At 40.0% G+C, this 27764-nt stretch overlaps 5 protein-coding genes across 12 annotated transcripts in view; 2 read left to right on the top strand and 3 right to left on the bottom strand.

Moving 5' to 3' along the window:
- Window positions 1-11456, bottom strand: part of LOC105457369 (histone demethylase UTY-like) — a 64840-nt gene extending 53384 nt beyond the window's left edge. For both annotated transcript variants that reach the window (XM_011701991.1, XM_011701992.1), the window contains exons 1-3: window positions 10986-11456; window positions 10282-10538; window positions 9771-9879 (exon numbers count right to left, since the gene is read on the bottom strand). In XM_011701991.1, the coding sequence (XP_011700293.1) occupies window positions 9771-9879; window positions 10282-10538; window positions 10986-11053 (434 nt within the window). In that variant the 5' untranslated portion in view covers window positions 11054-11456. The remainder of the gene's footprint in view (window positions 1-9770; window positions 9880-10281; window positions 10539-10985) is intronic.
- Window positions 11457-13063: 1607 nt separating this feature from the next.
- LOC105457366 (FUN14 domain-containing protein 1-like) lies at window positions 13064-16827 on the top strand. 5 transcript variants are annotated; one of them, XR_975381.1, is made up of 5 exons: window positions 13384-13518; window positions 14105-14275; window positions 14699-14894; window positions 15164-15295; window positions 15555-15647. XR_975381.1 is itself a non-coding variant. In XM_011701985.1 (4 exons), exons 2-4 carry the CDS (start codon window positions 14112-14114, stop codon window positions 15738-15740), a joined length of 546 nt encoding a protein of 181 aa, XP_011700287.1. In that variant the 5' UTR covers window positions 13064-13367; window positions 14105-14111; the 3' UTR covers window positions 15741-16827. The 5 variants fall into 5 exon arrangements, 4 of the variants coding, with proteins under 4 accessions (XP_011700287.1, XP_011700289.1, XP_011700286.1 ...); XM_011701985.1 differs by lacking the exons at window positions 13384-13518; window positions 15164-15295 and adding an exon at window positions 13064-13367 and having other exon boundaries at window positions 15555-16827; XM_011701987.1 differs by lacking the exon at window positions 15555-15647 and having other exon boundaries at window positions 15164-15477.
- On the bottom strand, window positions 16696-21299 carry LOC105457367 (integrator complex subunit 9). The gene is made up of 11 exons (XM_011701988.1): window positions 21024-21299; window positions 20464-20676; window positions 20190-20352; window positions 19873-20114; window positions 19418-19664; window positions 19012-19192; window positions 18684-18919; window positions 17868-18079; window positions 17532-17717; window positions 17149-17343; window positions 16696-17005 (listed from the first exon to the last, which is right to left on the bottom strand). The coding sequence occupies exons 1-11, from the start codon at window positions 21030-21032 to the stop codon at window positions 16886-16888; spliced, it is 2004 nt and encodes a 667-aa protein (XP_011700290.1). The 5' UTR covers window positions 21033-21299; the 3' UTR covers window positions 16696-16885.
- A 135-nt stretch (window positions 21300-21434) lies between these two features.
- LOC105457368 (metallo-beta-lactamase domain-containing protein 1) lies at window positions 21435-23442 on the top strand. Its single transcript, XM_011701990.1, has 4 exons — window positions 21435-22062; window positions 22655-22822; window positions 22897-23016; window positions 23162-23442. Exons 1-4 carry the CDS (start codon window positions 21906-21908, stop codon window positions 23359-23361), a joined length of 645 nt encoding a protein of 214 aa, XP_011700292.1. The 5' UTR covers window positions 21435-21905; the 3' UTR covers window positions 23362-23442.
- Window positions 23443-24752: 1310 nt separating this feature from the next.
- LOC105457365 (histone demethylase UTY-like) lies at window positions 24753-27368 on the bottom strand. 3 transcript variants are annotated; one of them, XM_011701983.1, is made up of 5 exons: window positions 26889-27368; window positions 26724-26786; window positions 26059-26666; window positions 25338-25937; window positions 24753-25238 (listed from the first exon to the last, which is right to left on the bottom strand). In XM_011701983.1, exons 2-5 carry the CDS (start codon window positions 26755-26757, stop codon window positions 25062-25064), a joined length of 1419 nt encoding a protein of 472 aa, XP_011700285.1. In that variant the 5' UTR covers window positions 26758-26786; window positions 26889-27368; the 3' UTR covers window positions 24753-25061. The 3 variants fall into 3 exon arrangements, with proteins under 3 accessions (XP_011700285.1, XP_011700284.1, XP_011700283.1); XM_011701982.1 differs by having other exon boundaries at window positions 26724-27368; XM_011701981.1 differs by having other exon boundaries at window positions 26059-27368.
- Between the last annotated feature and the right edge of the window lie 396 nt (window positions 27369-27764).

The raw sequence follows: 27764 nt of genomic DNA, 5'->3' as shown, positions 1-27764 counted from the left end.
CTTTAATTTTTATTAAGAAACAAGAATTTAGCTACTTGTCAAAAAGTTCTGTATTAGTTTACATTATAATTGAGCAAAGCGATGAATCGTAACAACTAATTATATGTTTCTAAATTTTCATTTAAATAGAATTTCTTGTATATCTCCCTCTCTCTCTCTCTCTCTCTCTCTCTCTCTCTCTCTCTCTCTCTCTCTCTCTTTCTCTCCCTCTCTGTATGGTCGTCGTGGTGTATTGAACTCAGTTCGCGAGGTCGTTCACCTCCGCGCGCGCGGCGCACCGTCCCCAGACTTCACCGTGACGTCACGTAACTCGCCGCTGTCTCTGCCGCGCGCGAGATATGAAGCAGCCGAGGCAGCGGGCGAGCGAGCGAGCGAATGCGCGAGCAAACGCGCGCGCCAGCGGAGGCACGCGATGACGTGGAGCACCGCGATTCGCTGTCCGACTCGCGGTCCGTTGACGTCACGACTCGCGCCGGACGCGGACGAGGGTCCCGAGCGATGCCGCCGTAGCCGCCGTCGCCGTCGTCAACGACGACGACGACGACGACGACGTCATGGGTTGCAATGTCGATAAACCCGCTCGTTCGTCCCGGCTTCGACTTAGTTACGCGTGAACACTCCGCGTCGTTTATGCCCTCGCGACTGAAGTTAGACGATTTTCCGGGCGAACGCGTCATACCTCAGCATCATCCTCGCGCGTCATCCCTGCTGTTTAAAAAGTTCAAAGTCTATCGTTTTTTTTCTCTTTCTCCTCGCGACCAGTATTTAATACCGTATGATCTGTCGTTTACCTGTCACTTAACTTTTAACCATATGTTTTCATCAACATGTTGCACAAACGTTTACAGTTGTCGGGCTGTTAGACGCAATTGTGAATCGCGATGCACGAATATTTAAATGTGACGCGAGTCCTGTTCGATCTGCAAGTATAAGCTGACTTCAAATATATGAAATTCAATAATATAAACGACATTAAATATGTCGCAATGTGATTCCCCCGTGGATATCACAAGGTACCTCCATCCCTTTTCTATTTAATATTCATCGTCAAATATCGATGTCACAGACGAGAAGTGTGATTTTAAGATGACGAGCGAACGTCTCCGATTTCAATCTTAATCTCTCATTTAATTGATTGCCAGTTATTAAAAGACAGGGTAAGGTAGGTACAATTTCGAACATGGTACAATTCTGTACGGCATAAGATTTGAATCTAATTTTCGAGATTCAAATTTGGCAAATGATCTCATTATGTGGTTTAATACCCTCCACACAATGAGATCATTTACCAAATTTGAATCTCTGTATGACATAAGACATAAATCTAATTTTCATGTTAAATTCAAATCTTATGTCGTACAAAGTTGTATCATATTCGAAATTGTACCACCTTACCCTATTTTCAAATAAAAAATATAATCCGATTATGAATCGCAAAAATAAATTGAAAGTATCTTTATACACACTTAATACATTTCCACAAAGATATTTCACTGTCGAAAAAATTTAATTCCTGAATTTCCTCCTATGCAATCATTATAATGCATCCTTATATTTTAATTATTATGTGTTAATTTGATAAATCAACCGAATTTATTTTCATCTTCATTAATTTTGTATTAAAGTCATCATCGATTTCGATATTTCGCAGCAAAAATACGACAAAAAGCAGTATGCAATAATTTTAACTAAATATGCATATGCGTATTTAAATTTATAAATATATAATAAAAATGATTTATATTACGTATAAAAATAATATTTCACACGACTGTGCGTAAGAATTGAGCCAAAATGCTTTTGAATACACTTGCCGATTGACGAAGGCCTAACAACAGGGATTATAGATTGTCAGGAAACCTGGACTTTCGGGAATCGTCGCGGTTCGTTGACGTCGATCGTGAACCTGTCGCGAGGAAGCGTCACGCAAGAGAGGCGAGCTATAAATAATGATCGCGAATTATTTTTAGATGGACGTGCCGGTGGGACGGAAGGGGAGTGGAGGGAAAGGAGGGACGGTAAAAGAGAGAGAGAAAGAGAGGCAGAAGCAAAATCCGCTACTGACTCGGCCGAAGAACCAGCCTCTGTGGTCGGGGTTACGTTTGGTGGGTTGGTTAACTGTCCGGTCGGATAGCTGGCTGACTGGTCGCTCGCTCGCTCGCTCGTTCGTTCGTTCGCCAGCGAGCCGCCGCCAGAGTTTGTTGACTCTCGGTTTCAGCACGCTGCCTGACCATGACCTCGCCGAACGACGCGCGAAGTGACGAACGCCGCCGGCGAGGCGACTCGCGCCGTCGTCGCCGTCGCCGTCGTCCTCGTCGTCGCCGTTATCACCGCCGTCGTTGGCCGTATCGGCCACCAAACATCGTGTTTAATTCATCCGCAATAATCATATTCGGCGCGAAATGTGTCGACATTTGTATCGGATGACGCGTACCCTGACATATTGCTCGGATAGTATCGCTGCGCCTTAAGTGACAAGAAAAAAGGGGTACTGATCGATTGATTATTCTAATCAAAATGTTATCGCGCGTAATATTATTCCTACTGGTTTTCCTTCAGAAATTCTCACGAATAAAACGATTACGTCCTTATTTCGATCTTGTCAACATGACCCGACGCGGCAATCGATTTGCAGGCATTCGAGGGGAATCGTACCTACGGAAAAATCTCAAAAAAAAAACGTAGAAAATCACACTATGTTAATTACGAAACGTCGAGTCGGGTCCAGCTAGCTAGGTGTTAATGAATAAAAAAAAATCTCGACGATCAATCGTTGGTCGTTCAGCGTCCTCGTCGTGGGCTTGCGTGGAAAAAATATTTAATCTCAAGAAGCGGATCTGGGCCAGGAAATATCGACCGCGCGATCTGGGTCAGAGCTCGCATGCACCTTGCACCTCGCCCTGCACTCTCGCTCTGCAGGGTGCACAATCCGTTTCCCCGCGGCGGCAGTGGTGGTGGTGGTGGTAGTGGTGGTGGTTGCACCCGTTTGCGACAGAGCTCGCAAACACGTGCGCGAAAACTCGTCGAAAATCACGAAACCAGATATCCGCGCAAGAAGCACTCGCGCTACAAGCCGTTCCCTCCGCGGCCGAAGTAGGTCGCCATACAAAAGTATCAGACGTATTTCGACGACAAGAAAAAAAAGAAGGTCATAGGTTCAAAAACTTTGTTTCCGTGCTTATAGACGGCTCTTTGTCCGCGACGTGTGTGTCCCCCCCGTTCCGCGAGAGTTTCCAGTAAATTCATAAGGGTTTGATCCCGGAATGAATTTTTATTTCGTTTCGGAGCGACCTAAGGCCCTTTTATTCAAGCGTGACGCAGAAGACGGCGGGAGCGCATTTTTATTTTTAGGAGAGGTAAACGTTGCGCAAAATATTTGTGCTCCAGCCGAGCAAATATTGTACAAAGGGATATTCTCTTAGGATAATAGAACATTCGGATAATGGCATTAACGTGTGAAGGTTCCACCGTGCCAACTCGACGGACAAAGAATTGCGGAGGTCACCATGAATCCTACGAAGTTTTCGAATATAATTTCTGTTTTCACGACTCGAAAAAAATTTGTTTTGCCGTGTTAGTCCCAGCCTTGCGTCGCGCTGAATAAAAACTATGGAGAATCGCTTAAATTTCGGCAATGCGACATAAATTTTATTTAGCTTTTCACGTCGTGATGTGTGCGTGTCGCTGTAAATGAAAATCGTAGTCGTATAGAAAAAAAAAGGAAAGAGAAAAATAGAAGAAATTTATTATGTTTGTCCATTGTGTGGCGCAAACTCGTTAACACACTAAAACAAAGTATCTCCACGGTATCGAAGGAATAAAGAATTTACGAGAAGATAAAATAATATTACGATTTACACGCTCTTGCGAAGCTGGGAGCGCTAACGCGCCTTGAAGTAGAATTTCCAAACGATTATCGCGACTGTAAAGAAAAATTTACGACATCTCCGCCAGGGGTTAAATATTACACCTTTCTTTTTATACACTGCGTGAAGTTACGACTGACGCGGCAACAAGCTGGGGATTTCAAGCAAAAAGTCCGGTTGTAAGGGCGTAACAAAAAAAAAATATTTATGGTACCTGCTGAGTGAGAGACGATATACATTGCCAATCTCTGCGCTACCGTGGCGTGCCGTGGTTTCAACGCGTGAAAATAAAGTTTTCGAACGGCGCGAACGAGCACTGGTTCCCGTTTAACGAGAAGCTACGAACGAGAGGGTTAGTTCTCCCCCCCCTCTCCTCCTCACTTCTCTCGGTAATGAATTTGCTATTGTACGTCGCACCAGAGCACTTTTCTTCGTGTCTTTGTTCCCGTCCCTTTATCCCGAAAGAGATGCGTGTACGCGGACGCACGCGATTTTTACGCACGCATACGCGTATGTAAAATAAAATTGCGCATGTAGCGCTTTGTATTTCGCCCGCCCTCCATCAGCCGGACGAAAGGGTTGAAAGAGAATTGAATATACGTTCGTAGGCGGTCGCCGATTGCCGACCGGACTTCGTAACGGGATCGTTTGAATTGGTAATTAGTCGCTATCGTTTCCCCGTCCCCTCCCCCCTCTCTTCCAATCGATTCTCTGCTATTTTTAGCGTCATTCGGGACGCGCGGAGAAAATAATGAATTATTTTAGACAATTATTAATTAAAAAATTTTCCGTGCACGTCATATTCAATATGACGTGCACGGATCTAACTCGATAGTACGTGCAGGATGTTTATAGATATTGATCAAACAAATATAATAAAATCTTATCGGTTGCATTTTAATTGGAAAAGTTAACCGTTAGTGTGTCTGTATAAACAAAAAATATAATTTGAGCTTACTTATCATCTCAATCTTTGATATAAGACTCTTACAACTCTTTTCGACATTGCACGATATTGTATTGTATATAATTGCAAAATAAAAGTAAAATTAAACTTATTTGAAAATAATTTAAGGATTAAGATTCTTTTTACAATTCGTGAAATATTAGAACGTCTCTGTGAATGAAAAAAAATTGTTCGTATGAGCCCATTTGTCATATTCTTTTAAAAAGGATTTTGCAATTCTTTTTTTCAATGTTGCACGAAATTGTATTGTAAAATAAAATTAAAAATATATTTAAGAATCATTTCAGAATTATTTTAAAAAATGATACGCTTCTAAAATTTTCGAAATTCGTAGAATAAGATTAATGAGCTCGAATTATTAGACTGAGGAGTTCTAATTAAATACAGTATGCGTGCGTAAATCGTAGAAAAGGATATTCTCTAACGCCGCACGCGTGACACAACCCTTCTACCAACGCGAGTGGTTTTGTCCCTCCCTGTTACCCTCGGGGCTCAAAACCGAGACGCAGCATCACCCTAAAGCTGATTCACACGCCGCCACGCCGCGTGTTTCGCATGTCCTATTCACGCGCAAATTCCGCTCCCGGAAATATAATGACATGGCTAACAAAAAAAAAAAAAAAATACAATAGCCGGAACAGATAAAACAAAGATATCCGGCTATCTCCTCCGACAACATCGCGTCCCCACGTGACTCCGTCTTCAACGTATACACAAATAAATAATTTTGAATGTTTAAACAGCGACTTATTCGAATAAAAGAAAATTTTATAATTCTCGCGATTTCGCGCCAATCGAATCCGGGCCAAGTTCGCGCGAGAGAGCAAGCTTCGCCGATTCCGGGGCGAATATTCGCGCGCGGGGACGCGGGTGTGCGCGCGGCGAGGGAGAGACGATCGCGCGTCGCAAGGGTCGGTCGAGGGAGAGGAGCGGGAAGAGGAGAGGAGGGGTAGGGGAGAGGGGAGGAGGAAGGCAAGAGGGGATTTTAGCCCGGGGCGTACCGTTCGGCTTTTCGGGTGCGGGACGGAACGACCGTCGGTGGTGTGCGTCGTCCGCCATGGCGAAGCGCCGCTGGGTCACGCGCGACGCATCTCTATGCGTCGTGGTAGCAGCGAGCGAGCGAGCGAGCGAGCGAACAAACTAATGGACGAACGAACGAACGAACGATCGATTTTACGGCGGTTCTTCTCTCTTCCCGACGTGTGCACGTGTTCGACGGCGGCCCTGTGCACACCGCACACCGGTGTCCCGCGACCGCAAACGCAACTCTTATCCCCGCGAACGCACCGATCCGAGGGCGACCGCGCCGCCTCGCTCGAGACGAGAAAAGAGCTCCTCCGGAGCTTTTCCGGTCCATCACGGAGAGATATTCCAGAGTTCTAAGAATAATCGCGTTACATCCAGGTACATTTGGACATCCGTTTTGAATTTTCATTTTAATCGCCGTCTGATTGTGCTTGAAAATTAAAGTAAAATAAATCATCTCCGGATGAATCATCTCTCTAAAGCAACAAATAATCTGAGAAGATTAACAAAAACTTTCCTTTACCTCAGTTTGGAAAAAACGTAAGCGGGAAGATTCAGATGCAAAAAAAATTTTTACACAAGAGCAAGCTGTATCTAGGAACGAATAATCTAATATTCGCGATTTACGCTAATTGCAATTATTTATGCGTATCCTTGAATGAAGTAATTAAAGCCTTCGGCTTTACGACATCCGACTAGCCCGATCATGAAATTACGGCATTATTATTAATTGATTTCTTGTATTAAGCCTGCGGCACATGATTTTTCATGCTAGATCGCATTCAATCTAATGAATTACTAGAATTGCGTCAATTACTGGAACAGCGCAGCAGAATTTCTAGTAATTCACTAGAGCGCGTTCGATCTAGATACGAAAAATTGCAACGTGTGCCGTAAGGCTTTGTCTCGCAATCGAGAAACGCAATTCTTTTATTGAGGAAAACGCGCGGGTTTCGAAACCCGAGTCGCAATCGCGCACGGTGGAAAGGGTGACGAATGTGCAAATGCACGCGAAACGGTTTGTCCGATACATACCCGCCCGCGCGATCTTCCGGGTAAATCGCGGGCTATTTTCGGCGCGTTGGCAATTAGGTGTAGTTAAGCGAAGCCGACCCAATTTACAAATTTGCGCGCGTTATTATTCATGCGGAACGCGAGGAATGCGGCAAGCGAAAAAAAAAGAACAAGAATGCAACACGTATGGACAACGCGGACGTTGCACGTTGTGTAGAAAAAAACAAGCTGCCTTGCGTCAAAAAATGTATGTAGAAAATCACAATGTTTAAAAAAAAATAAAATAAAATTTCCTGTGATAATATTTCAATCATTTACGTATGATAGTATTTACATTTACAAAAAAAATTATGCATATAAAATTATGTATAGAAATTAAATACAAAATATATACAAACTATAAATTATTTATATTGTAAAATTACATGTAAAAGAGATCAGAAATGTCTTGTGACATTTTAAGAATTTACACACATAAAATATACAATATTATAAATATATATTATATATATTATACGTAATATAAATAATTTAAAATATTGTATATATTATGTATGTAAATTCTTAAAATATCACAGGATACTTTATATATACATATATATATTGCCAGTAAAAGATTAAATCAAAAGACGCGTTACGCTGCATTAAAAAATTTAATCGCAATGCGAAGATATTAAAAATTCGCTATGATATTCTTTCCATGTTTTATATTTATGTTACATTTACGACAGTAAATAAATACGACAGTAATATAAATAGCGCAATAGTTTAATTTATGTTGTGTCGCTTTTATTTACTCCGATTTAGCGCCAGTCAAGTTTTGGATTCTCGGCATCAGTTACCTCCAGTCAAATCCGTTCCGCCGAGAGTCGCCGAGACATCGATTATAAACAATCATGTAATATGCATGCATCGACCGGAGGGAGGAGGGAGAAGGCTGCCCCTGTTTCCACGATGTATTCTCTCGCGGATTCCGAGTCGCGGATATTTCGTGCGCGATAAGATCGCACGGTTCGGACACGCGGAATTCGTGAGCGAATTTCGCCGCCGGAGTTTGTTTACACATAGCGGCCCTGCCGCCACCGCCGCCCCCGCCGTCGACGCCGCCGTCATGGCTGGAGTTACGTATATACGGCGCTCCTGAAATTCTATTTCGGTTCCACGAGAGACGTGCATATTTGGCCTATTATCACCCTCCGCGACCCGCTCCCCGCGCTCCCTGCGCCAATCAGACGGCGACGACGGCGGCGGCGTCGCCATGACCGCGCTGCCATCCGGCACGTAGGCACGTCGTCGAGTCGCTTGCGCGCCGCGAGAGACATCTGCCGGGCCACCGAGACCCCAAGAATCGCGTCATTATGGAAGAGTAATTATCGACCGTATAAAAAAAATGCCATCATAAAAATCGCGGCATGAAAAATGTATTAAATATATTAATATTTTTTTTATGTATTTTAATATGCATCTCGCATATCTTTATACATTGAAAAATCCACGAATCAAATCATTATATATTCAAATAAATTTTCTCTTTTCCACTGAATATTTCATTTATGATATAATTTGCTACGCATCGAAATACTTTTCATACAATAATATAAAATATGATATATATTCCTTTATATGTATAATCTATAATATTTACACAGTTGTAGCAGAAAATAATTTTGTTACAGGAATACAATTATTATGCGAGAATTTTTCTTCGCCACGCATCCAAAATCGTATTAATTAAATGTAATTAGAAACATTATGACTAAGAATTAATTTATTATTAATATAAATCTTAAATTTTTTGTGATCGTAAAATGTGGCGCGGTAAAATAAGCAAATATTAACCGCTGATATTACAGGAGCTTTCTCGATGAACCGAATATATGCAGCGAATGCTTGCGACTTACCGACCCCCCCCCCCCCACGATTTACGCATCTTATCGACGTCAGGAAGGGCAGCTCGCCGGCTTATCGCCGAGCGACGCGGTGTCACGTGTGCGATACGAAATTAAAAAATAAATAGAGGATGCACGGAGAGAAAGAGAGAGAGAGCGAGAGAAAGAGGATGCACACGGGAACGATGAACCCTGCGTGTGTATACGTCGTGCAAGGGCCGACGCCCCCTTCTCAAGGCGAGCAACTCCTGCGAGCGAGAGAGATTGCGGAATTTTTTCCGTCGGCGCCATGTTCGCCGTTCGGGCCCTTCGCCCTTTACAGCTCGCCTAGGACCTAGCCGACTGACTTGACCGCGCGGACCCTGCTCTACGTTTAGAATTACACGCGAGAAGTAAAACCGAGCGTTATACACGCCCACAGTTTCGTACAGATGTTCGTTCTAGCTACCACTTTCCATTTCTTAAATGAAACGAGAACACGGAATCTTCTAAAACTATCTTAGTAATTTTAACGAAAAACTTAGGACATCAATAAATACGAAACCTTTCATCAATAAAAATATTTAAGAGACTATATTTAATAAGTCTTCCAATAAAAAAAAAAGTTTCTCGTCAAACTTTAGAACAGATAAGATCATAATTGCCAATTAGTTTTACTTCGATTTTGTGATTAATATTCTACTTCAGACTTGGAATTTAATATTTTTAATAACTCATAATAAAGTTCCAATTAAAAACTATCGAATATATATATATCTGTTTAATGAAACAGACGTTAGCTTTTGATAAAGTTGATTTTACTAATTATAAATATTAATTTAATGAAGTTTATCAATTTATTATTCATTTTCAAGTAATTACGTAACAACTAATTTTATTTCACCTTATTTAATTCATATTACTGACAGGTGGGAATTACTCACGTATTGAAATTTTCGTAACAGAATTCATCATTCCTTTTTGAAGAGCACATATGATTAAACAATAAAAAAAATTATTCGCACTCACCATTGGAAGGCATTGAAGTGAAAGTAAACAAGACCCAGCCCGTATAGAAACGAAGCATCCTTCCAGTAGTCGCCTTTTAAAGAGTAGAATTTCTGATACGCCGACATAGCTGTAACAGGAAGAAAAAAATCTCGTCAGCACGAGTTTGCTCCGGTTATATGAATAAAATAAAAATCATTTCATTCAACGTGAGATGTTAAAGTGACGGAAAACATGTAAATTGATGGAATTTGATTCGACGCCATAGGAAATCCTGTCACCATTTGTCAACCTGAAATGTCAACAGCCTCTAGTTTGATATGACTGACTTGAATTCCTTAACACGTCTCACTATTTGATTTATACAGACAAATGTTTACTCAGGATAGAGAAAAATTAAAGAAGATAGTCACGTTTGCTTGAGAGAACGTTTCTAATCAATGAACTGAATCATACTGGCCAGCATTTCGAATAGACATGCAACATTCCAGGCTTTTTCGTGGGGAGAACGACACAGGAAGAAGGGCTATACCTTTGCTGTAATCTTCTAGGAGTAGATGAAAGTGTCCCAGCTTGCAGTACGTCTTGGGATCGATGCTTATCCCCTTGTCCTCATCCTCGTTCTCCTTGGCGTCATCTGGGCACGATTTTGTACTATCGGCTTTCCTGCGCTGCTTCTCCGCTTGGGCCTGAACCAGCATACGCTCCAGGTACTTGATGGCACGCACCACCAGGGCCTTCTTCTTCGCCTGCTCCGGAGAGTTCAGCTTGAGAAAGCCGAACTGTCGACTGTGTTGCGTGCAAGAGAGAGAGAAAGTGCTTTTAGTTACATTGCATTTGTCGCGTTTGTACGATATACGCGCGCATTCCGGCCCGGTCCGGAGAGACCCGCGCGCGCGGGTCCGCCGACGGTGCGTATTTACGTCATATCTCGCCATCGACGAACCATCGACAACCGTGCCGGCGATGAATAAATATTCACGCGTCGAGACGCGCTCGTACGGCGACCTGCGAGTCGCGGTTTTTCGGCCACGCGTCGCGAGAGATTCCGCGCAGCATGTGTCCGCGGAATGTGGTACAGTCGGAAGCGCGAAAACGGTGTCAGTAGGTTGCGCACGAGCGCGCCTGTCAAACGAGGGATTTTCTAGGTTATAGTACGTGGACGTGACTCCGTCGCGCCGACGGAACGGAGGGCGCGCGCGCGCGCGGGGCCCGGTTGGGTATCCAATCAATTACCTGTCCAGCTCCGACAGCGTCTGCAACTCCTGCGGCGTGAGGTTGATGTCGTCGGTGTCCTGTGCCATTTTTTTTTTACGCTCTCGGTCCCGGTGAGGAGAAACGCGCGTCACACATCCGCGGCCGGCGCGAGACGGGAATCCACGCACGCACGCACCGCGACGACGACGACGCGACGACGGCTCCGACGAAACCACCAGCAGCGTCGACGAGGAAGTCGCGCGCGCGCGCGCGAGATCATACGCGAAGTCAGTCCCGCGACTCCCGCGGCGCCGTCACCGCATCGCGAGTTATCGGACGAGATAGCGGCCGAGCCGAGCGGCGACGACGAGCGGCGACAACAGCGACTACGCCGGCGGCGGACGTATGAACTGATCACCGATGCCACCACACAAGCGACCGGGACCGAGCGGCCGGCATCTCTGCTCGCACCACGTGACTCCGCCGCCATCTTGAGTTTCGGACACGCGGCGGATTTGGATGCTACAAATGCGATAAAATATGATTAGATTGCGCAGACTTTTTAATTGTTATGTGGAGAAGCAAACTGATGTATGTAAGTACATATATGTGTATATTAATAGTTTTCGAGGTGAATTACTATAGGTCACCGACGATCTCAAATAACTATACTATTACCATAGGAACGCTATTTACCATATGCAACTAATTCGAGAGTCGGTAATATCGATATCGCGTTTTCGTTTCGCGGCAGATCCGCTGTGGGTGACGTGGGTGATACGATCGCGTGAAACTACCTAATAAAACTGTCGTGCAGTTGCCATATTGCATTGAATAGTAACATTTAGCTAAGCGTCACTATGATCGCGCGAATCGCACTTGACGAATCTGTCGCCTTATCTCTCAAAAAACCATATCCGACGTCGGATTTTCCATCGGATCGGCACCCCAAGACATGAAAATGTCAAAATTCGCCACCGAATCGCGAATTAACGGAACACAGTGTTCAACGTACGCGGTTCTTTCTTGTGTTGAAAACAGTGTTGGGACAGCTCGGCGAAATCGCAGATATTAATCCCTGATTATCGATACATGAATAAACCACCTGGCGATGATCCTTGCACACGTATCCTGGCATTCCTGGCTGTATTTAGAACAAAATATATCCAAAATATCCGGGCTAGAGCAGCGGTTCGACGCTCCACGGAGTACATCAGGAGCTCCGGATCGCTGGTACTCCAACGTACGCGGACGCACCACACAAAGTACTTGTGATTCACATGTATTCTATCACTGCATTCATATTTCCTTCACTGTATTCCTTCACTGCATTCCTTCACTGCATTCCTTCACTGCATTCCGTCACTGCATTCCTTCACTGCATCCTTCACTGCATCCGTCACTGCATTCCGTCACTGTATTCCTTCACTGCATTCCTTCACTGCATTCCTTCACTGCATTCCGTCACTGCATTCCGTTACTGTATTCCTTCACTGCATTCCTTCACTGCATTCCGTCACTGTATTCCATAACTGCAGTATTTCCATCGCGTACACACTACTGACTACTGTATTCACACGCGAGATACTCTCTTAAACGACAACAATAGCGAGAGATACAGAGATACACTTGGACACGACCGCATCGTCCCATGTCGTCCCATCGTATGTCGACTGTTTAGAAGCTTCTAGAACGTTTTGGGCGCGCAAATCACGCAATTGCGATCTTGAGAAATTTCAAATTGAAGGAACCAATCACGTCGCGACGATCGGGCGTGCCTCATCTTGATGTACTTAATAATGTATGACAGTGAGGTTCAACGAATCGCTGGGTCACATAGATCGGTGAACTTACCGACGTGTCTGATTTGTCAGGCCGCACGTATCTGACCAGTCAGACACGTCGGTAAGTTCACCGGTCCATGTGGCCCAGCGATTTATTAAACTAATATATTATAACTATTTAACAATAATATTCGGCTGACGGAAATTAACAATAAATATTACATATGACGAAAAGTACAGAAATACAGAAAATACAAAAATTGTACGATGAGAAATTTAATTGATAGATATAAAAGTTAAAGTGACTAAAAATAAAAATAAAATGAGATTAAATATTCGAACTCGAGCGCGTAGAAAAGACCATATAAAAAATAGATCCGAATATACTGCATATGCAGAAAAGAAGCATACGTTTCAAAGAGCAAGAGAAAAAGAGAAAGAGATACATACAAAGAGGAGCAAAGTGCAGAAGGTGCAACTGAAACGATCCGTCTCGGGAGCCGTCTGGCTTCCTTCAAATTACGCATACCTACGGTGTTTACGTCAAGTTACGTTTTACGTTCGATCTGCGACGGGGCTGCTCGACGTCGATTCGTCGCGTCCGTCACCGGCCATCCGAAAATCCTTCGCCAAATAGGTGAGTCTCGTCGTCTCGTTACGTCGTCGAAAAGTCGCGCAGAACGTTCGTAATCCGCAAGGCAATCTCATCGTACACCTAAGAATACACGCTCGACAATGCCGAGCAGAGGTGCCTTCTTCCGCACGAGAATAAGAAAATTCTTCAAACGGTAGAGTTTCTTTGTTTCCTTGTAAGCGGAGTAACGGCTTAACGTAGTTTTTCCTCTAGAATTCGCCGAGTGTCTCAGTCTATTGGGAATTTCCGGTGGCTCTCCAAGGTTGATGTTCTACATTTTTCCATCTCTCTCTCTCTTTCTCTTCGATTTTCCGAAAACGACGCGATTTCCTTCCGAAATTTCATCATCGATATATTTACGTTTGCTTGCGTCGCATAGATCTGTGTAGAGTGACGACAGTAAGATTGTCTTGTTTTCTCACATGATCTCGTTGTTACACGATCGCTGAATAATTTGTTAACGAATTCGTTATCAGCTGTTATTAGGAGTAATCGGAAATCTGTCATTTTCGTCATTTTTTCGTATATTTCAGGTATGTAAAATACCTTTCTTCATCGATACTCATTTCTGTCACACGCCTATACTTTAATTTAACTTTCGTATTTAAGTGTGGAATTTGTGTGGTACGAGCTTTTTTAGAGCCACATCCCGACCTTGAAATTATAAAGCAATGTTGTGCAAATCGTCGTGTCGCTCTTTCATAGATATAAGTTCTTCAACGCATAATTTCTTTTTTCAGCACCAAGATGCCTACAGCCAGTACAGCCAAGAAAAGTAAAGAAGACGCAAACAAAGAAGCCTACAGTATAGATGCCTCGCAAGAAGCCAAATCTTTCTTAGAGAAAATCATGGGTGACGTGAGCAAATCTTCAGCGACCAAACAGATTATCATTGGCAGCACGTCGGGATGGTACGCTATTTTGCAGGACTTAGGCTGAAGCCCATGGCACATAAAAAAATGTAAAAACAGTAAGTGAATTGGGCAATCACAGTTAGAGAACGTAAGATGATTGCCTTACGTTTTCTACTGTGATTGGCCGATTTGCTTACTGTTTCACGTTTTTCTATGTGCCATAGACTTAATATTACATCTGTCCATCTTTGTCGCACGACAAAGCATTTCAAGCCTATTGATTGGCTACAGGATATAGAGATATATCCGACAACTTCTCTTGCAGCTAATCAACAGATTTGAAAAATTTTTCACACGACAGAAAACGGATAAATGTAATAGTACCCTTACAATCGTTCATTTTCTGAATATTTCTACGCTAAGTCATCAGGCACAGTCCTTCGTACATACATATTAATTGCATGGTTTTATAACTCTCAGGGTAACTGGATTCATCACTATGAAAATCGGGAAGGTGGCGGCCTGCGCGGTCGGCGGTGGGATTATCATGCTGCAAATCGCTGCGCAGCAGGGTTACATAAAAGTTAATTGGGATAAGGTCATGAGTAAAGCTGAGAAAATAACGGATAAGGTGGAGGAGAAGATTACCGGCGAAGGGCCAAATTTCATGGATAAGGTGAGACAAGTGTTCAAGATTGCTGCAAACATTTTGTAGTTTCCATGGATTCGAGTTAAAGAATTAGATTAAAAGCTCGCGATTTTTTTTAACTTGTTAAAATCAATATATATCAAAGGGGCAATAAGATGATTATCTGCAACAGAGATCATTATTACGACAAATCGTTTCCGTCTAATAGCTCACAATTTATAAGAAATGCTTTTTTTTGCATGTATTCACATTATTTTTCTTTCTTTTTTTACATATAATGTTTTTGCTGTTTACAGGTAGGAAAACTGTGGAGGAAGAATTCATTTATTGCCACGAGTTTTGTCGGCGGTTTCGTTCTCGGTCTATCTTGGTGAAGTAAAGAAAAATAACTTTGAAGTTTTGCGTGCGAAAATCTGAACGAGCGTTTAGTATGTTGTTGTCATTTATATTACCGTTGCATTTACAGTATCCCTATTAAATGCAATATTCAAATTTAATATCAATATTAACTAATAAAAATTGGTATTAATTTTAATGTCAAATAAAACTCACAATACCATTATAATGTTTGTATATAGTCCCCTCAATAAAAATCATATAATAAAATTAATTGTGTGCACGAATTTTATCAACACTTCGCTCTGACGTTAACGCCGAGTCGGACTAACGAATGTTATCGCATTTCAGGTTGAGAGATTCGTCGATAAAAAAGCGGATAAAGCCGAGCGACTGGTGAAACGGGGGAAGACTCGCGCGCAACGCTGGTACCACATGTTGACCGGCGGCGAGGACTGCTTCCAGCCGACGGAATTCCATTTCTTTCTCATCTCGTACGCAGCGGGTGTCGCGCTCGGTATCGGCACCGCTAACTAGGTAATAAGTTGCTGCACTCTGAATGCAACCAAGAGGAAGATCGACATCCACGTAGCGTCGAAAGACATCACCGTTATCGACGCGCACGACAGCATCGTCGACGAGTACAACAATACAATCATGGAAGAGGTAAGGAACAAGATCAACATGCTGAAGAAATGGGTGGCGCGAACTACGCTTAATAATCCTAGATAAATAGCTTTATTTTTTAAGTCTGCCGCTGATGTTAGCGATGAGTAAAACTTATTCATGTACTGCAGAACCGCTAATATTGTTCCTTCTTTATAAAATGAGAATAGATAATGAAACAGATCGTCAATCTTTCTGCAACAATTGCTTCAGAATTAACAAATAGAATAAATTCACTCATCGCTATCTTCTCTAGAGTTAATATATCAAACAGATGAAAGTCCCTAATGTTTTTTTTTTTTTCGATGTTTGAGATTTAAAAAAAAAATGAATTGATTTATACCAGTAAAATTTATTGAAATTTTATAGATATTGCTTTAATGTATTGGTCATTTTACATTCTATCCTGTAATTTTGCGCGCGGTTTAGAATATTTATTACGAGAAGTAATTTTAGAATCTCGATAATTTGATTGATCATTTGCACAGAACATGTGTGCGAATCAAAATATATATAACGTGTGCACATGAAATAAGAGATTTCTTGTTCGTTCAGAATGCAGCAAGAAATTAGTCATTCTAGGATGTAAACATTAGACTAATATATTGTATACTACTTATATTTATAGATCTTAATATTGTCTATAATACAAATTATGTAATGATATTCAAATGCAAATTTAACAACTTTCAATCATTTAGCAATGATTTAACAATAGAAACTGAAATTTAACCTTACGAAATATGTATGAAAGCATTATTATATTATTTCCAAATGTATGCTAAGAAATGTTTATGCTAAAAGTATTGTGTTTGAAAAGTACTTAAAGATAATAAAAAATTTTTTTATTATAACCAATTTAGAAATTAATACTAAGTTAATGTCATCGAATAAAAGTGAATGATGGAACAAATAAATATATACACGCTTTGAAACAATAAATTATGTATATATACGATACCAGTATAAAACATTGTCTCACAGAGAATGTCAGAGAACACTATATAAATCGTACCTCAAAATGTTTTCAGACACTGCATTATTATATCCCTGAGACGTTTACGGATCTTTTGATCGCCGTTGCAGAAAATGTGCGTAGAATTATCTCCGATCTGAATCAGAGTATCCTCGTCTTGCTGCAAGTAGACACATAAATGTATAAGTTTAAGCAAAGAATTTTTAATTTTGTATCGATTATGTCTTTATGTAATTATCGAAGAAATTGTTTTCTATATTTATAATGAAAAAAATAATCGTCAACAAGATGTTAATGTCGTACCAAATGAATACTCGTAGACGTAGGACTGTGCTGTAACTTGGCTCCGTGAAAGCCTTCCTGATTGAGCTTTTGCAGCAATTCTTGTGGATCCAGGCTCCCGTACTCGTGCTTCCGCAACTTCAGTACTTCCTCCATGATGGGCGCGGGCGAACCCAACGACATTTTCCTCTTTCCGCTCGGTTTGTCCTCTACATACTATAAATTTTACTCACTTAGAAGTGAAATATTATATATATAAGTACCAAAAATATATTGCGTTTTTTTTTCTCTCCACTGAATTTCTCTCTTTCGACAAAGACATCTTTTATAAAAGATCATGTCGCAATATTTATCTTGACCATGAAACTCATGTTTATCTTTACTGTATACGTATTGATAATTACTTTTATGGTGTACACGTTGTCCTTGACCTCAAGCTCGCCGGTAACAGATGCGAGACTCAGGCCAGGTCGCACTTCACTCGGTACAATACTGCCAGCTAGTTCCGGTTCAATGAACACGCGGCCCTTCTTCCGCTTTAATGGCAATTTTATCACCTCTCCGCGTTTAAACGTAATCAAGGGTTTTTCCTTGAACAAAGCGATTATGCAAGTTATTTTGTAGAATTTTTTTTTTTATATTAGCGCGTTTTATAAATATGGCAAAGAGAGAATACGAAATAGAAAATTGCAAACATAAATTGTAACTCGAGAAACATTAGATAGGAAACGAATATCTACCCCGATGGATTCGATGACAAGATCCGTTCTGTGTGGCGCCATTCCAGGGGGCTGCGTGTAAACCTCCGGAATAACAAGGTGCTCCGGCTTCAAGTCCCGAATCAGTTTGTTGGCCTGAGTAAAATTCAGAGAGGTGTCGATGGGACAGTGCACTGCCTTCATTGACAATGGTTGAAAAGGAGCGAGAGCTTCTAAATACGGAAAATCAGGCTCTGTAAAACCAAACGTGACAGAAATATAATTAATGTTACAAAGAAAATATTAATAAAATATATAATGGAAATAAATATGTGCAATATATCATATGTGACATACAATATATGGAAGCAATTTAAAAAAATAATGTAACGCAAATTGTATTAATTGTTGGAATGTTAGGAAAAAATGTTTGAAACCGTTTATATTGTGTTTTACACATATTTCTTTAATATTTAATATTTATTCTATTTCGGGATGTCACATGGCTACGCGTGGAGATGTCTTGTAATTGTGATAAGATCTCGCGTTCGATACTTCATTCTATATATGAATTTTTAAATTCGTAATTTGTTTAAATTAAGGATAAAAAGATCTGAAGATTCTAAGAAGACTTCTCGATTCACTTTAGTTAGGAGGTTGTGTACGTAGCCAACAATCACGTAATATTTCTCGTTCATAAAGAAGACCAAACCTTTAGAACAGATCCCTTTAGAAAAGACCAATTCAGAGTTGTGGATTGACAAATTTGTCTTACTTTTAAAAATTACGTTTACTAAATATAGAATTGCAAACGCAAAATTGTTGGATTCTTTTCTGAACAGAATTACGTATACGTACCGGTAAAGATTACAGTGTGCAGGGAATTGTTGCCCCATAACTGCACGAAATGCACGGCATCGCCAAACCGGAGGCTCGGATGGCCGCAGAAGACGACGCAGGGCTGTCGGTAATCACTGCTGAATCCTTCAGCGTACGTAGATGTGTAATGCTTCAATCGAGCGTTCTTCACGAGGAAAGCGTGTGGGAACGGTTCCTCTGGAAGATAAACTTTGTTTTGTTTATTTGTCGATAGCCTAGAAGTAAAGCATCACAGTAAAACGGGCTTTAAAAAAAAAATAGAATGCAGTATCAGGAATATCTTTAGAATCATCTCATTCGATTGTACCATTCGGCCAGAATATTGGAATAAGCCAAGGACGTCTCCGCCACCGGTGAGATGAAGAATAGAGGCACTTGCGTGAAGCCGGACTTGTCCAGATGAGTGCTCAGACACTCGAATAAATCGTACACGACGCCGGAGGGATAGCAAGGTATCAGAACGCATCCGCCAGCTCTGAGAGTCACAGCTGCAACATTTTCACGTGGCGAGATAAAATATTACCTAAAATGTATTTTTGTTCAGAAGATCAAATTATGATGCATCCAACAAAGATTGTCAGAAAAAATCCTGCAAAATTATATTTTTTATTGTTTGTGTAATTCTCTTAAGAAATATGATTTCGGTATCAAAGAATCAAGGTATCACTCGCTTGCTGGATGCACCGCAATTTGTCGAATATTGAGATTATTACCGACGGTCATGCACAATTCCCCAAGCATCGTATCTGGATTAGCAGTTGGCGTTTGTGTCAAGCCCGTCAAAATCAACAGATTGGCGTGCTTTAACGTGACCTGATCCATGGGCTTCGGATGGGTGGTCAGAGTGGACGAGCCACTGACAAAAGCAACCTTTTCATGGTCGCTAGATATCAGCCAATTGCTACTACCTAAACAGTAGCCCGAACTAATTGGTGTGACTGTTAGTGCGCCGTAAATATCCTACAAATAATTCGAATATGATTATTAAATTGTTATCAGCGAAATAGCAGATTGCAAAGAAATCTCGAGTTAAAAAAAATGACTTCTTTTAAGAATGTCTGAGCATTAATGAATATTTCCAGTCGCACATGTTTGCTACGAAAATTTGCTAAAAATTGTTGATATAGACATTTCGTATAAAAAGAAATACTAATTATTTGCAACTTACTAGTTTTTGATCATATCCGACCATTTGAATGTTTGACAGCGCTGAATTCACAGCCGACATGGAGTAAATATGCTTCCAGGATTTCGGTTTAACGATCTCAGCCAACGGGGATGGCAAAGTATGTAACATGTCCTTCCAATGTTTGGCCATTGTCGCCTTTGGAGTCCGCTCGATAAATTCCACTAGCTCCTCCATGAAAAACCGTCCGATTTGCAACGTCGGTTCGGTGGCATATATTATACCTTAGAATTAATGTGAATTTTTAATATTTTTTTCAATATATGTATGCATATTCATCTTACATGTACTCGCTGTACCTTTAAAGCCTGTGCCTTCCGTTATGAATGGCAGCGCGAGCATGCATGTGTAGTTAGATATTAAAATGGCATCAATCTCCGAGAAATCAATTATCTTCTCCAGAGGAGGAGTGAATTCTGGAACTGAATCCACAAAGACTCTACCGCAGCATTCTTTCAGCTCCTAGAGAATAAGAATATATTTGTACAATTACTGTTTAAAATAATTTAATAAGTTTATAATTTATCAGTTAAAAAGGATTAAATATATTTTAAAATTGTGTGCCTCACTAACCCCCTCGATTTGCCAATCTTGCTGATTGTCATTGCGTTGATTGTCATTGCGTGGCAGCCACGTCGACAAGGAATTGAACTTGTTGCTAGGAACCATGGGCAAGGGCATGAAATGCAAAATGGATTGCATATTCAAGCCACAGTCCAACATCAGGGTGGTTCCTTTGAAAGTCAGAACCAAGCATGGCTTTGTCGGCTCGCTGGACAGGCAGTACTAAAAATGTGTGGTCATCAATTAGTCTGTTCAAACAAATGTATCAACTCGGAGAACTAAATAATAATGTCTAGTAATCTTTCATCATATTAGAAATAGAAAGCCATAAATTAATATTATAAATAATACAATAATTTTTAGATGCTGAATATTGAGCTAATGTTATTATTCATCTAACAATATATCATCCTTTCTTTATCAAATAATATCTCTAATTTTTCCTCACAAAATAATGAGCTTTTAAATTTAGAGGTCAAACATGCAGACTACGAATAAGAAGCAATCTATAATACCAGATCTATCTATGATAACTTATGACAGCTTTTAATTAAAGCCATTATATTTACCAGCCTCATCTTGAATCTTTCGTTTACAAGTAACACATGAGAGAAGATGAGAATAGCCCGAATTGCTTCTTGTAACACAAGTCGTATTTCATCAATCCCAAATGACTGGCCAAGTCTCAAATTGCAACTTAAAAATTTTGAGCTCTCGAATTCCTATTAGATTTTTGTCATTTCGATCTTTTCCTTCCTCCGGTATTTACTTCTGATTCAATTTGTCCCGATAGTTCGGATAAACATGTGTGGCCAGAAAGGACATGACAGCCTTTTGCCCGTTAACCTCAAAATGCCTTCGTGAACTCTAACGCGCTCTGACGAAATGGATGTAAACTACATAACAACCATTTTCTGAACCGCAGGTATACAATTTGTGGTGCGTGTCCGTGCTACGCCTCTCACGCTTCTCTCTGATACTGACAGACGAAAGGTCGTCATGTCACTCATGTCCTCTCTCAGATTTCTCTCTGCCGTCGAGTCGTTCCGCGTTCGAGTTCGAAAGAGACCACGTGGAGTGTGAACCGGTTGACGCGTAGATCACATCTCATGTGCTTTCGGTATTTCGCTTGCTCCGCATTGTTGATAACGTGTTGCAGCCGTTGCCAGGCCTCTGATTTCCTTGCCTTTAATGAATGATTTCGTTCGCGCACCTATTTTTTGTTGCGTGAAATCAAAATATACGGCGACAAAGATCATTATTCGATTCGTTGCTAAAGGAGTGGAGAGCACTATTAGCTGTTAAAACTGGAACTGTTTTAAGGTTAAATCACCGCGCGTTACGATGAATGTAGATCGCAATAACAATTCCAGGACTTACTCATATGCTTTACTCTCTTATCATTACTTTTATCGAGAGACGCCAAAGAGTACTTGAAGAATTATTTGAAAATGTACAAATGGAAAGTGATAGTTATGATCAATGGCTACTCCAAAAACTTGAGCGACGGCAGAATGGACGCCAATTGTACTTGCACCGTGATTATGGGCCCAAAATTGATCGTTGTTGACACTATGACTGCCTGGGACCGTGAGAAACTGACGGAAGGTGCGATAAATATAACCGAGATTTTACAATGTTCCTCATAATATATGTATATTCATCTATATACATATTATATGTACAAACATTTTAATTTATGTTGACTTAGAATACGGAATATTTACCGCAAAACTTGATAAAAAAAAAATACACTTATTCAACGCGTTTTGATTCGAAACGAAAGAATCCGACAGAAAAAGGCAGACCGCCGCATTTTTCTGCTAGATTCTTTTTGAGTAAAATTGCATCAAATAAGTATATTTTTTAAATCAAGATTCACGGTGAAGCCCTAATTCATTCTAAATAAATTTATTCTAAATAAATACCGTTCTAAATAAATACCATTCTAAATAAATAAGTTTCTAAGACTCTTGTCGTTTATTTCATACTTTCGCCTAATTATATTTTTATTTTAAAAAAATAAATAAAATTTAATTCCATTCCAAATTAATGCTAGAAATTACAGTTTTTATTTCTCTTCTCATATAGGCTCATGTATATCTTAGAATAAAAGTTTTTCAGACTCTTGCGGGCAATATATATAAAATTCACAATTAAATATATAAGATACATGATAAATTTTTTGTTTCTCTTTCAGCGCTCGCACAAAATAATATCGAGCCAAAGGATATTGACTATGTTGTTTGTACTCATAGCCATTCAGACCACATAGGGAACAACAATTTATTCACAAACGCAGAACACATTGTAGGCTTGACCGTTCAGCACCGTACTATATTTTACGAGAATCCACAGATTTCTAATGGTAGGCTTATTGAAATAAGTACAATGAATTTAGAAATTACCGAGGTCGCTACTAAGAAAATTGTAATTCTTTAGAGGGCTACGAGCTCTGTCCGGGTGTTAAAGTTGTAGCCACGCCAGGACACACGAGGGAGGATGTCACCGTTCTCGTAGAGACGACAATAGATGGGGAAATAAAGCGTTTTGCTATTACAGGTATCCACAAGTTTTCAGAGATCATAGACATATTTTTATTAGAAAAAAATCCAAGTACACTAATCTAATAAAAAATTCGATTATTTTTCTCAATTTAATGATTACATACTTATACAGCAAATGTTCCGATTTCACGCTTTTACAGGAGACTTGTTTGAGAAAGAGGAAGATATTCTGGCGCCGCACATCTGGAAGTCGCTCGGCACACCGGAATTGGTAAAAACTCAATCTGCCACGCGTTCCCGTATAATAGATCTCGCAGACTTTATAATACCTGGACACGGGCCGATGTTCCGCGTTACGGATACTATGAGAGAAATCGTGAAGAGCCAAGTAATTCAGTAATACCGTATTGTTACATATATATATATAATAAATTATATATAAATTATATACGTAATAATGCGGGACTTTAAAGTATAATAACAAATTAGTACCTTTATATTAAGATAAAAATTATTAATAAAAATTATTAATAAACATTTATACGTCGAGCTTTAAAGTAAAATAACGGAGGAATACTTTCAAGAAAATGAAAATTATTATAAGCTTCTAGAGAATCACGATAAAAAACTTGTTTCGTTTATTTTTATTTTTCTTCATTTTTACTTTTGTCTCCACGATTTATCGATTTTAATAAGAAATTTGTGTCAAATAGCTAGTTAATTTGGACATTGATTTCTATTAAAATCTATCGAGAATTAAATTTCGGTCAAGAGATTATAAGTTTCATGAAGTGTATCTTGCAACATTATACGTGGATAAAAATTACACTCTAATGACATCTCCTCGCTAATTAAAGTTCTTTCCTAAATTTTATGCTATCGATTCGCATATAAAAATATAAATAATTTGAGCAGTTTTACATACGGCAGTTTGTCTTCATGCATAGTTGCTTAACAAAAATTCATTGATGAGCAATTCTTCCTGTTTATACAATTTTTAATATCTTTAAAGTGATTGCTCCTTTTATCACATAATCTTTGTTAATGACAATGACTCGTGTTATAAGTACAATTGAATGTCTATGCAGTAAATTCTTAATACTGCTACGTATTACGACTTCATCCATGTTGTAAAGACACTTGTTCAAAGCAGATCGTGTTTCCTGCTCTGTTCTTTTGCCATTTATACTATATATAAAAAAATATATTTTTATATTATATTTATAAATATAATTTATACTTTAAAATAATTATAAATATTATATAATTATAAATATAATTATAAACATAATTATTAATATAAATATATTTATAAATATAATTTTGTAAAATAATGTGCACTCTGTTTCATTTGATTTTGTATTTGTTTTTTGTTAACATTAGAATCGCGGCGATTTAGGTCTCTTCTAGAATCGTAGGTGGGTTATTTATGACCTGTATTATTCTTTTGTGATTTTATGATAGGTGGATAACTGATAAATAATATACTTGTTAATTCAGACGTGTAGCTGTAGACAACGACCGTATTGAAAAATTATCAAATGGATCGAAAAGGGCACAGCCGCGTTTCTAGTATTAACATAACGACTGCATAACAAATGTTATGCGCTTATTATACGAAATTATAGTTATAAGTGGCAAAAGAACAGATCAGGAAAACATCCACTTTGCAAGTATCATCTGTTTCACAATATAGACGAAATCGTTTCGTTACGAAATAACGTTTCCTAATAATACGTAAAGTAACGAATGTTATGCGATCATTACGTTTAAAATATAAAAACAAGCGAAATAGAGTGCACATAATTTTAATGTTCATGATTAGGAACCTTGTTTGACTCTAAATTCACAATACAGACGTTCGATGAGTTTTTCAGTCTTAAAATTAAGTGTATAAAAGAAGAATGAAATTCGATAATTCCACAAAAAAAGATGCTTATTCTCGCTACTGTAATATGTTTCGACAAGAATATTCGTAGGAAGGAGATGCTCATATATCTAATATCGCTATACCAATAAGATTAGCTGTTTGTGTCTGCGACCTGCGACATCAAAGTATCAACGCTGATAATAAGGAAATGGTGATGATAGCACCGATAATTAGTAGCATACGAATTTATCGTAAATGTTCATCAAATTTTCCATACAACATTTCTCCAAAAAGACAAAATTTTCCAGCGAAGTAGACTGCTTCAGCGCGCAGTCCAGGCAATATACCAGATGTGTCTTCGTCTTCTTGCTCTTGCGCTTGCAGATTATTATATTGAATATCTCAGCCTGCAAGGAATTGAAGAAAAAAAAATTTGCTTTTAATGCAAAACAACTGAAATATATAACGTAATATATTGCGTGATACATTGAAAGCGGGAAACGTACAGCGCAGTCTTCACAATAAGCCGTCTCATCGTTTTCGCACTCGTCAGCGTATTTTTTCACTGTCAGACCCTTGCTCTCTATTAACTCCAGCGTCAAATAATTTTGTTTCATCGTGTTCGACAGGCAGTTTTTGATCAGCTGATACAACAGCTGATTCGACACTTTAGCTTTGCGCGCCAGGTTCCACGAAAGCTCCACCATCGGCACGATCGACAGGTACTGCCGCAGCTTGTTCCACTCGTAACGTTCTATCGCTGTCTGATATTGTTTGACGGTGAACGGGCCGACGTTCCACGCGATGTTATTGCAGCAGCCGATCGCGTGCACCCAATGCACGCAGCCGACGTTCACCCACACGATATCGCCCGGTTTCTGAACGAATCGGTACACCGGGACGTTATTCTCGCGCAGAACATCCAGGTTCGGCGGCCACCAGGGATCACGCAGATAATCGACGCCGTTTCGCTCGCAGAGTGAATTTATCACGCCCCAGTACTCGTGCGGCGCCGCGAACCATTCGCAGTCACCCGGTCCGATGTTAATGTTGACGGAGCAGAAATTGTTATTCTCTTGATGACCGGTCGTTCTGCAGCCGGGTACCTAAGGACAAATTATATAAATCGAGTCGCAATAAATATATTTTCGAATGTACCAGATACATCCCCTCCTCCCTTCGTTCCAACTTAAAAAAAAAATTGTGTCATCAAATTTTGATTTATACCTTCATGTATAACTGTACGGTATTCATCCCTAGGAGATCGCGGCACATGTAGCTAAGCATATTGTCGGCACATTCCACCTTGAACAAGGATGGTAACTTCGTTAATTCGTTCAACTGCGGTTTCCAGCATGGCTTCGATAGGTCCACATTCGTAGCGAATTTCACCGTCTTGTTGCGTTCGGTCACTTTGTCGGGCCCGTCGAAAGTAGACAAGTTGGGATTTCGATTTTCCTCGAGTAGAGTTTGATCTTCCTCGAGAAGCCTGTCGGTTTGATATTTCGCGTACTTGCTGATCGTCATGTAACTCATTTTACTGGTGCACGCCCAGTTCTTCTTTCTCCTCTCCTCGTCCCAATTCTCATCAAAAGCGTATCTTCTCTGCTCGCGTATGTCGATTTTCGTATTTGGCCGTGTCTCAACCAGAGTCTTAGTCGAATAAAGGTCCAGATTGATCTCGAGCGTTGCCGTGAGATTGCGTATCACGGCAACGGGACAATCCAGGCAGGTTCTCTGCAGCTTCGGATGGAATGCATCCGTTCTGCTGTTCACGTGATAGCTCGGTACCGGCGGCGACAATTGCTCTTCCGTTAATCGTTGGTTGATCGGCTCTGGCGGCAAACAATTGCTTACTAACGAACACTTCGGCACACCGTTCAGCCCCTTACCTTTGCACAGCTTGATAATCTCTGAGGCGTTCATTGAGATTTATTTTCTCTTTCAACTGCCGTCTGGATGGATAATTAAATTAAAATTATAAAAAGCAGGAAATACAGACTCTTTGCAAGATAAGAAATACGTGTATACTAGTTAAAATTCTCTATTGTTCTCACAACCACTAACGAACTGCGACTGTTCTTGCTAACACATTTGATATTGGATTTGAAGGTAAAGTGATGCGGATACAAAGGACATAGGTTCAATAATATAAACGGCCTCCCCCCCCCCACACACACTAAAGCTATTTGGTTTAAATATCCTGTTAGAAATTTTTTGCTACTACAGATAAACAATAATCATCGGACATAGCGTCGTTCCTTATTCCCCAAATAATCATATCACTTGCCCGGCAATATTTTTATATTATTATTATGCCATAAATGCTCGAAATAATTCCCTATCTAAGACATGACTATGCAAATACGAAACGGAGATATGAAATAAAATTCTTACAAAATTTTATGCAGATTTCACGTATGACAAGATTTGAAACTATTTTTAGCGCGGAACACCCCAAAAAATCGGATAAATGAGGAGGATTATTTCCTCAGTAAGAAAAGTAAAGAAGATAATAGTAATTTTTCTTATTGTCTGCGTGCTCTTCAAAAATCATGATTTTTAATATAAAAATATAAAAGAATCCTTTCCTAAATGAATCATTACCAAATTAAACTTACCGATATTATTCGCGATTTCATCATGTTTGAATTTAATGAGCAACGTGCTCATTAAGCCTGTGAATATCAATATATTGACGTAGCTTGCTTCATGGATCTCGGATGAGGAATAGCGTAGATAAATCACTGACAAGAGTAATCTTCTCGTGGCCACAGGATAATTAGTGCTAAGTAGTCACCCAAATTGACTGTTAGAATTAGTCGTACAAGTTGTAATCCTTCGAATATAATTATTGAATTAAAATTGTCAGCTATGGTTTATTCAAAAAAACGGAAAAGTTTCTAGATTTGCAAATGTTAATAAGAAAGCAG

This window comes from Wasmannia auropunctata, unplaced genomic scaffold (genome assembly GCF_000956235.1).
Source record: "Wasmannia auropunctata unplaced genomic scaffold, wasmannia.A_1.0 LD335244.1, whole genome shotgun sequence".
Taxonomy (NCBI): Eukaryota; Metazoa; Arthropoda; class Insecta; order Hymenoptera; family Formicidae; genus Wasmannia; species Wasmannia auropunctata.
This window is presented reverse-complemented; position numbering and strand designations above follow the sequence as displayed.